The sequence below is a fragment of the Carassius carassius genome, chromosome 24, assembly GCF_963082965.1.
Source record: "Carassius carassius chromosome 24, fCarCar2.1, whole genome shotgun sequence".
NCBI classification, from domain to species: Eukaryota; Metazoa; Chordata; class Actinopteri; order Cypriniformes; family Cyprinidae; genus Carassius; species Carassius carassius.
Genome location: NC_081778.1, coordinates 21072706 through 21084090, shown reverse-complemented (window position 1 = coordinate 21084090; position 11385 = coordinate 21072706). Strand labels below are relative to the sequence as shown.

At 36.8% G+C, this 11385-nt stretch overlaps 1 protein-coding gene across 2 annotated transcripts; it reads left to right on the top strand.

The window, feature by feature from the left end:
• The first annotated feature begins 2450 nt into the window (after window positions 1–2450).
• LOC132103147 (solute carrier family 45 member 4-like) lies at window positions 2451–10820 on the top strand. 2 transcript variants are annotated; one of them, XM_059508006.1, is made up of 8 exons: window positions 2451–2512; window positions 3324–3827; window positions 5355–5543; window positions 5858–6037; window positions 6355–7442; window positions 7735–7834; window positions 9451–9662; window positions 10289–10820. In XM_059508006.1, the coding sequence occupies exons 2-8, from the start codon at window positions 3554–3556 to the stop codon at window positions 10634–10636; spliced, it is 2391 nt and encodes a 796-aa protein (XP_059363989.1). In that variant the 5' UTR covers window positions 2451–2512; window positions 3324–3553; the 3' UTR covers window positions 10637–10820. The 2 variants fall into 2 exon arrangements, with proteins under 2 accessions (XP_059363989.1, XP_059363988.1); XM_059508005.1 differs by lacking the exon at window positions 2451–2512 and having other exon boundaries at window positions 2902–3827.
• Window positions 10821–11385: the final 565 nt, after the last annotated feature.

The window sequence follows — 11385 nt, the reverse complement described above, 5'->3', positions numbered from 1 at the left end:
GCAGAGGTGGCCTGGGGTGGAGTCAAATTCCCGGCCTGATTTACTGTCCCAGTCCGCCACTGTGTGCTAGTATTTCATTTCCAATGTGACTCTGTAACTGCTAGAGTGTTTTTAAACATGCAGTGCTTTAGAACAGGGGTTTTCAAAAAAAAATTTGATTCCAAGGACCTTGAAAAATGATGCCCTCTTACTATCTTTGTATGTGTGAGTATGAAGAAACATGACGATTTATTTTTGCCTATATTGTTACTGTAGGCTACTGAAGCCAAAAAATTTTTTTAGTAAAACATTATCTGGAATATACTTTCTTTATATCCAAAAATACTGTATCTTCGTTTACCAACAATTAGGGTAAAATTAGAAGTACACTGCCATTTAAACATTGTGGTTGCTAAGATTTGTTAATGTTGAGTCTCTTATGCTCACCAAGTAAAAACAGTAATATTGTGAAATATTATTATGTATTTATTTATTTTTTTACACAGTAAATAAATGTTTGAATAGAGTTTCTTAAGCAATTCAGGGTGAGCTAGGACATATGTTTAGTAGCATTTTATCTAAACATATAACACTTATCTAATACAGTATGTCAAATTGTGTTATCAATCTGTCCTATTATTTTGTTGTATAGAATTGTATTATCAACTATCACTTTAAGAGACATCAATAACGTCTGTATGATATGTTTAATCGGAATTACATACTTTTAATGATGACAAAGTCTTCGTGGCTTCTAGGTTTTAGTTCACAGATTTTGACGGCGACTTTTGCATTACTGCTGAATGAGGGGAAACGTAATGACTGGCAACCTCGTCCAGACAATAGATGCAGTATATCCGCAACCTGTGAACAGGTAGATTTAGATCTTTAACATTTTCCTTCGTTTCTCGAGGATGCTCAGATTCTTTCTTTATCCATAAATGAAAATGTATTTTATAAATCGGACCATATGTCGTTCTCGGCAACTGTAGGTAGGCTATCAGTTAAATTTACTGCAGAAGCAAGTTAACTAGCAGACTAGCAGCTAATGACAGACGGTACAAGCATTGATCAAACAGATAATTCATTTAAAGATCTGCAAAATCCCTCATGCATAAAAATTGCAACTTGCTTGCTCATATCCCCATTCAGATCGCGTCACCCTTCCAAGCGATGCACCTGGAAATATGATTATAGTGTGTATGATGTGGAGTATTCAAAATACTACACACATCAGGGAACATGACTGCACGCAACAATCTGATGATCTGGCAATCCATTGAATCTTGTTGGGGGGGGGGGGGTATTAACGTTATTGATTTTTATTTTAGCCAGCGAGGATAACTTATGTGTCTAATATTAACATATCACACTATTAACTGAAAATGACTGGGTTTAATATTTGGTTTCCAGGCGTACTTCCAATAACAAACAGGATACCGTACATGTTAAGACATGATCTGAGCTCTATCACAGCTTTCTTAAAAAGGATTTTGTTTTTGTTTGTTTTCCACGTGATTCAGCATAAGGCATGTCCTCATCCCATAATAAGAGATGGCTTGTTCTCCTACGTATACACAGTCCCCTTGTCTGTTTGTCACAATTTCACATCAGTCTCTGACACAGGTGTCTATTCGTCCACCTGTCTCTGTTCACAGCGGGTCGGGCTGCTCTGGGGGTGAACGTTACCTGTCAAAGAGCGTCTGGGTGTAGCCTTGCCTTCTCAGTGCACGGGAAGACGGGCAGTTATCACGAGCGTCTCGTAGCCAGCAAGGAAAACTAGTGACACATTTTTGGCTTTATCACTGTATGCGACTGTCACTTTAGTTCTGCAGAACTTCTGGCGATTACCTGTCTCATTTTATGTGGAAGAGTATTTCTGGGATAAAAGGATTTTGACATCAAATGAAACAAGCCACTTAAGGAACGAGGTAGAATATGTATTTTATTTTTATTTTTTATAAATGTGGGAGATGTTCACGCGTCTTTACTAAATTTAACTAGCCTACTGTACATATAAATCGAAATGATTTTACCTCTTCTATTTTTAATTAATAAAATAAGAAAAAAAACAATGCATAGTTTGTGCAAGTTATTTACAAAAAAATAGCATGACAAATGTAAAACGAAATAACAAATTTAAAATGTCTATCTGAGCATACAATAATTTTGAATAAATCAGTTTTATCAGATCAGCTGATCATTCACAATTAGCCTTTTAGTAAAGCTCTTATGTAAAGGGCGTTTGTGCTCTGATATGTGCTGTTTAATTTTATAATGCTACAGCAGCGCAATTGTGTAATTCTAACGCATTTCAAACTAACTTTAGAACTGTACACACTGTTGGTGCCTATATGACTGTAGAAGGTATAAATGCAAAATAAATAAATAGTCTTTAACGGCGTTTTCACGCTGTTAAAAAGAGCTCGTGCTTGGACAAACAGACACTCGCAAACAATCGAGTTCGCGTGAGGACGTATCCATAGCAACAGGACGCCGCTGCAAGAGAGTTTTCTGTAATGAGTAGGGGATGGTAAATCGACAAAAAGATGGCACGTATTGCCCCTATTTATCACTTAATGACTTCATTGTAGATGTACATTTTATAAATATATCAAATACATTCTGTAAAAAAATTCTTAAAGGTTCTAGACCTGTGGTTTGGGGCGTCAACAGAGAATTCAGTTTGCGCGAGATCAACATTTCGATTAAAATGGCCAATAAGAATTACTAAATATCATATAGACATTATTCGTATATAAAATGTACATGAAATTGTTATATTTGTAATAGCAGGTGGTGTTTGTTTGTATATAACTGAATCTCAGTTAAGGCTTTAAAATGTTTACTTATGAATAAGTATCTACATTCTACATTCTAGTCTTTTCAGAGTCTTTCCCCTATTTTAGTTACTTTATTATATCATATTCCTTTCTCCTGGGATTACAGATATGCCAAATTCTGTTCTGCTAAAACTATGTTTACTGTCACAATGCCAGGATTGTTCCACATCTTGTTTCTCAGTGACATCTTGGTTGCACTTTATTTTACAGTACGTGTACTTACATGTACTTGTAGTGTACTTACAGTGTATTTATCTAAGAAAGTTCTGGTAATACAAGGTAACTACATGGGGTAGGGTTAGGTTCAGGGTTAGTACCTAATCATTACATAGTTATTGTAATTACTATAATAAGTACATGTACATGAGGAAAGGGACTGTACAAATAAAGTGCTACCGACATCTTTCCACTGCCTCGATCTTTCTGGATATCACTTGTTAATGCAAAGATTTCTCTCTCTGTCTCTCATTCACTCTCTCATTTAATCTCCCTTTCATTTAGATTAATAAGTAATTCCATGGAAGCACAAAGAGAAACATCCACCTGTTCTGCTCTCCTTGCCCTACCACATTTCCCTTTTTCCTTTCGTGAAAACATGACTCATGAGTTACACCAACAATGTTCTATATGGACTTATGAAAGATCAGCTTGGAGGTCTTAAAGGGAATATAGTCTGGACTTGAGAGGGGTAACAGTGAGTACCATTTCTGGTTTAAGGCCCCAGAAACCATATGCAGGCCAGCATGGCACCCAAGAACGCTTTCACAGAGTCCGTTCCAGCGCTGGAAATGATACAAGTCTTACAAGAAAAAGATTCAAATTGTGGACAAAATGCAGGGCAGAAGAAAGAGAGGGAAGTGGAGAAGTCAGAGGACTCGGCCAGTGAGGATTCAATAAACCATATCCCGAAGCGGTTATGGGTCATGCATGGTGCTGTCATGTTTGGGAGGGAGTTTTGCTATGCTATGGAAACAGCGCTGGTCACTCCTGTGCTGTTGCAGCTGGGTCAGTAATCAACAAACCTTTTGATGACTTAAATCAACTAATTTCTCTTCCCTTAACATGTTATTCTAAACTTTTGTCTTTCGCTGTTTTGTGGAACATGAAACATATTATGAAAAATATTGTTACACATAAATAATGTTGTTTTGGACCCCACAGAATTTCATTCATATGGGTAAATGGGTAGTTTAGTGTTGTTAATTCATCCTAGGCTTAAGGCCCCTATTCATATTTATTGAGCAGGAACATTCCTTCAAATTCGGTAAAGATTCCCTGCAATGGCAACCCTTTGTAACAGTTATGAGCTGGAAGGATGTTTGTTTGCACAGTAGCATGCAAAAATGAGTGAGGTAGCATTTGCATGGAATGCATAAAATGTGTGAGTGTGCATATTTCTCTTTCTCTCGGTTTTCCATCTATTTTGAATAAGATCAATGTCAATAGATCTTTTCAGGGAATGGCAGGGTTAATATGACAAAAGGTTTGAATTGCTCTAAAGGCCCTGTGATCTTATACCAAAAGCAGTTTTAGTAGATTTAACGGCTTAATATATATTGAATACCATCCACTGAACTCTGAAAGACCATTTCCTTAAAAAAAGGTGTATTTAGTGTGTTTTTGTCTCTTTAATGTGCATGTTTAAGCAAAATATATGTGTCCCTTAAAATCTTAAATAGCTTACTTGATGAAAATAGGTAAAATAATTGAAATTTTGAGTGTTTTTTAATAGACAATCAATCAAAGTCTGTTTTTAGAGTAAACAGGATAAAAGCCTCTCCTCTGATACATTCAATGCAGTATGCATTGACAAAACCATCTCTTTGAGTTCTGGCCCTTGAGAGTTTTAACACTGAGTGTTATTGCTTCATAATACAGGCTGATTACATCATTACTTCATACTGCACCTTAAGCTGATCTGCAGAGATTTGAGTGTTGTTGGATAGTTGTTCATCTTTAAAGCTGAAGCGAATTTGTGACATGTCTGTTTCCTGCACTTTCTGTTCTCACATTCCCAGTCATCATCCCGCTACACACATGACCTGTTGTTCTTTAACACATTTGGACCTATTGAAAAGGAGAAGTTTAACATTAAAGTTTCACTTGAATAATCAAGTGTTTGGGTTTTAGTATGCCATCAGTCCTGGCACGAGTTCTGTGTGCCACACTCATGGAAAATTCCCTTAGCTGTTAAAACTATTTTCTATGAATCAACCCTACCAAATTATTTATTAACTCTCGGTCATCGCATTTGCTAATCATTTTTATTGTCAGGAGCTGTTTCCTTAATTATTGTGACACAAGCAGATCTAGTATGTGAAAGGTTTATAGTGTTGTAAATGACAGATTAATGAACTGCAGACATGCTGAAACCTGCCTGGTTATTGGTTTCAGCTGATGTGGGTTGCTTAATTCACCATACTGGTATTTTTTGCAGTACTTAGTTGTATGTTTAGAAGTTATTAAAAAAATATAGTTTTGATCTGCCTGAACCTTGGAGTTGAATCAATCCTGGTCCGTTTCTTCTTGCAGGTCTCCCGGAGCAGTATTACAGCTTAACCTGGTTCCTCAGCCCTATTTTGGGTTTAATTTTCACCCCTCTATGTGGCTCAGCAAGTGACCGTTGCACTTTGAAATGGGGTCGGAGGAGACCCTTCATTTTGGCACTGTGTGTAGGAGTGTTAATAGGAGTGTCCTTATTTCTCAATGGATCTCTTATAGGTGATTAGTATTATTTTATATATTTATATAATACTTAAAATGCACAGAGTTGCATGTCACCGTTGTTTAAATAGGAGGCCCTTGACTATATTATGTTTTTTGTTTCATAAATTATTTGTGTTAGTGCTAGTAGCCTCGTGGGCAGAGCGCCAACATAATCCCAATCCCATACCCCCAACCCAAACCCCCCTTCATACTTTACTTCCAGTCTACATACTGTCCTGTCATAAAAAAGGCAAAAAAAAAGGCTTTGATAAATAAATTAACGATTTGTCCTTTTTTTGTATTGTATTTTTTACCTGTCTGTCAAACAGGTCTGTCTCTAGGTGATGTTGCCGGTAATCAACCGGTTGGGATTGTGCTGACCGTTGTTGGTGTGGTAGTTCTAGATTTCTGTGCTGATGCTTTGGATGGACCAATCAGAGCCTACCTCCTGGATGTGGCTGATACCGAGGAACAGGACATGGCTCTGAATATCCATGCTTTCTCAGCAGGTGTATATTTTGAAACAAGGACCTGTTGAAACCTTCTCAACTCTTTAAAAAAACCTCAGGTTTTGATTTCAACATTGATAATAATAAGAAATGTTTCCTGAAGAAAAAATCACCTCATTAGATTGACACTGAAGACTAGAGTTATGGTTGCTGAATATCCATATTTGCCATCACATAAATAAATTATATTAAAAAAATAGAATTAAATAGAAAACAATAATAAGATTTCTATTTTCACTATATTTTTTGATTAAGTAAGTACAACAGTGCGCTTAACATTATACTAGATGGTGATTAATTATTTTTAATGTTTTCAGGGCTAGGAGGTGCTTTAGGTTACATGTTTGGAGGGCTGGACTGGACCAACACCTTCCTAGGTCAAGCTTTTAAGGCCCAAGAGCAGGTCCTCTTTTTCTTTGCTGCCATCATCTTTATCATTTCTACAACGCTTCATCTTTTCAGCATCAATGAGCATCAATATAGCCCGAACCATCAAGGGGCATTAAAGGATGAGGATGAAGTAACGCCACCTCCTGTCCAGCTCTATAGAAACTTTCCATCTACTCATCTCATACCTCAACTAAAACTGATCCCTGAAGACGAGCTGTTTTCAGCCCATGAGGATAATCGCACTGAGCAGGATGTTTCAATTGAATTTCTAAATGACTTGGTGCGGAGTAAAAGTGACTCAGTTTTAGCCATGCCAGATTCTACAGTAGAGCTTATCCCAGACTTGGACTTGGATCGCAATGGGCAGTTTGTGTGCAACATCAAACCTACTTTACTCCTAGACTTTCAGGGTCTACAAGATGATTCCCACAACACTTGCCATCCAGGTCAGTGCACTGACCATCACTTAAAGTGTTGTTATAGCAATGGGGAAAATATCTGTGAAGTTGCCAAAATTGAAAATGAAAGCTTTGCCATTTCTGGAAATCCAATAAATGGTGCAACGAATGCTACCAGTCAACCAGGTAAAGTCGGTTTACGCCCACCTGGCACCTCAGTGCGTCGCCGCCACCCTTCCCTCTATCGTCAGCCCTCCTTCACTTTCTCTTATCATGGACGTGTGGGCTTTCAATGGCGAAGGCGCTACGGCAACGTGGCTGGGCCGATCAAATCTTCGCGAAGCCTGAATGACATCGACAAAATCGATAGACGCCATGAATGGCGAAAGATGCAGCTAAGGTACATCTCTGCATCCCTCAGAGATGAAGAGGATGAAGAGAGCGAGGATGGAGATAGTGGTACGTCGGTCAAACTGCTCTGGTTGTCAATGTTTAACATGCCACCCCAGCTCTGGCGTCTGTGTGTATGTCACTTGCTCTCCTGGTTCTCCATTATTGCACAAGCTGTGTTCTACACAGACTTCATGGGCCAGGTCATCTTTGAAGGAGACCCGACTGTAAGTTCCTTATTCTGACCTGTAATTAAAATATGAAATAAAAACTATGGATTTAATTATAAACAAATAAAAAAAAATTATCCAAATAAAATAAGTATTATAATCACAGTGATAATGAGTATCAGCATTTGTTTGTAATTGGTATGTTCTTAACAAAATACGACATAATTACCATACCAAATTTTAGTTTTAGTTTTCTGTATATGGAGAGTCAGTGTGATTATTTCAGGCTTTATTTTACTGTATGCAATACTGAATAAACTTGATATCCTATTTATGTTTTCAAAACCAGGCTGCTGCTAACTCCACTGCCCTGCAGAACTACAGTAAAGGTGTGCAGATGGGCTGCTGGGGGCTTGTGATCTATGCGGCTACAGCTGCGCTCTGCTCAGGTGTGTGTTACGTTCATGTGATTTGAGATGACAGATATTTTTTTTTCCAATAGTGTGATCAGGTTTCAGTTCTTTAGTTGGACACTCACATGACCAAGTTATAGAATAAGCAGATTTTTTCAGAGCGTGATAGTCCTTCTACATTTTTCTCTGGAATCTGTTGTTTCCTTCAGAATGTTCTTTTCTTATTGTTATATTTACCTTTAATTTAAGATTAAGTTGTCATTTTTAAGAAAAAAAAATTACTTGTCACGTTACATAGATTTAATCTTTGTTTTTTTTCATTGCTGATTATAACAACCAGTTTGTGTACAATTTCTATATCAGTGCACATTTAGAAAATTATTCAAATCAAATTTTATTTTTATATTTTATTTTTTATTTAAAGGAGCTATGTGGAGGTTTTTACTTAAAAAAAATCTTTAAGATAGAGTTTTCATTTGTACATGTATGAGCCAACTATGATGTAAAAAAAAGAATGACACCTCGACTGTCCACCACGGTTGCCTCTATCAGACTGTAGGCTCAATTGTGTGTGGAGGAGTCGGGCCCGAACTGGTGCGAAAAAATTCACAAAATGTGACCTCATACGCGTTCTCGTCTACTTGGGCTTACAACCGTACGGCACGCCAGCCATTATAGTAAGCAGCGGCAATAGTGTTTTCAAATGGACTCTGCGGATGGAAAGAAGCGACCAGCCTCCAGCACAATTCAGACACCCCCGGACACTCCTCGTAAGTTAAAAAAAACTAACTTCTCTGCGCACTGAGAACGAGCATGAGACTGGCTGCAGTTCCTCTAACGGCCACTGGTGTCAGTAACGGTTAGAAATTTCAGAACCTACGCAATGCTCCTTTAACCTTTATTTAACCAGGAAATGTCCCATTGAGTTACAATTACTCTTCTCCCTGGGAGTCCTGGCCAAACAGGCGGCAAAAAGTTTAAATGCATAAAAGACAGGACATAAATTACATAATAGACCACAAATCTTTATACACTATACATACTAGAAAACAAAACAAGACATTAACATCAGCAAATACAAACATACAATTGTATAAGATATCTAATTAACAACAATTGCACTGTTCAGTCAGAGTTGACTTTAAAAGGTTTTTAAAAGTATTAATAGATAGAAGTGATACTAGATTTAAAGTGTTTTGGAGTTCATTCCAGGCATTTGGTGCATATGATGAGAAAGGCTTTTTTACCGATGGCCGTTTTTGTTGATGGAGTAATTAATAGTATTTTCTTTGACGACCTTGTCCTGTAAACACTATTTTGGTAAATAAGCAAACTTGAAATATAGATGGGTAATTTACCCATTAGTTCTCTAGCAATAAAAAGCAATAAATAGATTTTTCTTCTGAGGGAGAGGGAGGACTATTATACAGTTTCATACAGAGTGCAGTGGTGAGTCCTAGCTGCTGCACCTGTAATGAAACGTAAGGCTGAGTGGTATAGTACATCTAGTTTTTTTTATAAAAAAGAAGTAGAGTGCATATAAATTAGGTCACCACAATCCAAAACTGATAAAAATGTGCTCTGCACCAACCTTTTTCTTGCTGAATAAGGAAAGCACTAATTTAATCAAATAACCAGAATTTTTTTTACAGATGTGCTCCAAAGGATCTTAAACAACTATGACCTAAGCATAAAAATCATCTACATGTTAGGGACTCTAAGCTATACTGTGGGCACAGCCATCATGTCCATCTTTCCAAATATATATATTGCTATGGTGATGATAAGCACCATGGGAATCATTTCTATGAGCATGTCATACTGCCCTTATGCTCTGCTGGGACAGTACCATGAAATCAAAGAGGTATGTATCATTTCATTAACTCATGTAACCAAATATGTGATTTTACCAATAATACAAACTAACGTTTGTCAAAAGTTAGGTGTTTGGATTTGCCTTTAATTTAATATTGTGAAATAATGCTATTTCAAATAAATTTACTATTTTAATTTTTAATATGTAATTTATTCCTGTGACGGCTGAATAGTTGAATTTTCATCAGTCATTACTCCAGTTTTATTGTCACGTGATCCAACAGAAAACCTTTTATTATGCTGATTTGGTGCTCAAATATTATTTTTAATTTTTAAATACATTTGTGCTGCTTAATATTTTTGTGCAACCTGTGATAAAAAAAAATTTTCAGGTTTCTTTTTTTCAGAATTTTCAAAAGAGCAGCTTTTATTTGAATTTTTTTTTGTAACATTATAAATGTCCTTACTGTCACTTTTAAGCATCCTTCCTAAATTAAAGTATTAATCCCCCCACCACCACCACTTTGAAAGGTAGTATGTACAGTATAGATCTGGATATAGATCTGGAAGCTGTTCCAGAATTCATTTTCACTACAAGTAGCACTTGATTTGTGGCAGCAGTGCTCTCAATCAGTGCTCTCAAAGTGTTTTCATCTTTCTTTTACATTGTCATAGTACATTCATCACAGCCCTGGAAACTCACGGCGAGGGTTTGGCATCGACTGTGCCATCCTGACGTGTCAGGTGTACATCTCTCAGATTTTGGTGGCGTCGGCTCTCGGTGCAGTCGTAGATGCTGTCGGTACGGTGAGAGTGATCCCCATGGTGGCATCAGGAGGTGCCTTTCTTGGTTTTCTTGCTGCGGCTTTCCTCGTCATCTATCCTGATACATTTGATGATGAAGATGATGACGATGGCGATGATGAAGATGGGCTAAGTTCTGCTAAGTCAGAGAAGCTCATTGTTTCAAAGCCAGTGCCATTGAGCAGTTCCTGCAAGCTGGAGGTTGAATCCACAATTTGAGTGTTAGAACTTAAAATACTTGAGTTATTAAAGTACAAATCACAGAATGCATAAGCAAGAGGGTCATTTTCTGTCATTCATACACTCTCTCATATGCAGAATGTAATTCTGATATGTTACAGAGACAAAGCCATCTGAGTCAAATATTTGATTTCTGAGATTATTTCTCAAACCATTTATTGTTTGTGGCCATGATTTCAGTTGTCTACAAAAAGTATGTTTCAGTTTTGATTTAGATTTTTTTATAACCAGGTTTAAATAACTACATTTGAAAAAATGTATTTCACATTCTAATATTTTTCTACACATTTGATCATTACACTTTACAAATCAACATTTGATATTTTATCAGTGTTAAAATGAGTCTGATTACCATTGTATTTCCCATCTGAGCCTCATATCATAAGAAACAATCAGGGAAAGCTGAAATGATTGCTTCTGGCTGCTGTTTCTGACCTCAAAATGCTCACTTCTGTTTAAACTTTATCTATGCACAATGCCAAATATTTTTTCTAATGATGCCATACATTGGTTTTGAGAGTTGCCTTTAGTTAATAAACTTGATTTTCTTAGGTACACTATTTTAAAGTATAGTATTGAAGAGCTGTGACTCCAAGTAAGGAAATGGTTTTGCTTTACAGCAATGATTGCTTTGTGAAATGAAGAAGTGTGTTTAGCTGTCATGGCAATTTTTACTTGGTTTCCAAATAACAATCCAAGAGTGGCAGTATTTTTCATAGTCAAATTCT

Coding starts and splice junctions, on each gene's coding strand:
- LOC132103147 (XM_059508006.1), top strand. CDS start 3,554: ATGCAGGCCAGCATGGCACCCAAGAACGCTTTCACAGAGTCCGTTCCA. Junction 7,443..7,734: donor TCTTTGAAGGAGACCCGACT/GTAAGTTCCTTA, acceptor TTTCAAAACCAG/GCTGCTGCTAACTCCACTGC. Junction 9,663..10,288: donor AGTACCATGAAATCAAAGAG/GTATGTATCATT, acceptor ACATTGTCATAG/TACATTCATCACAGCCCTGG.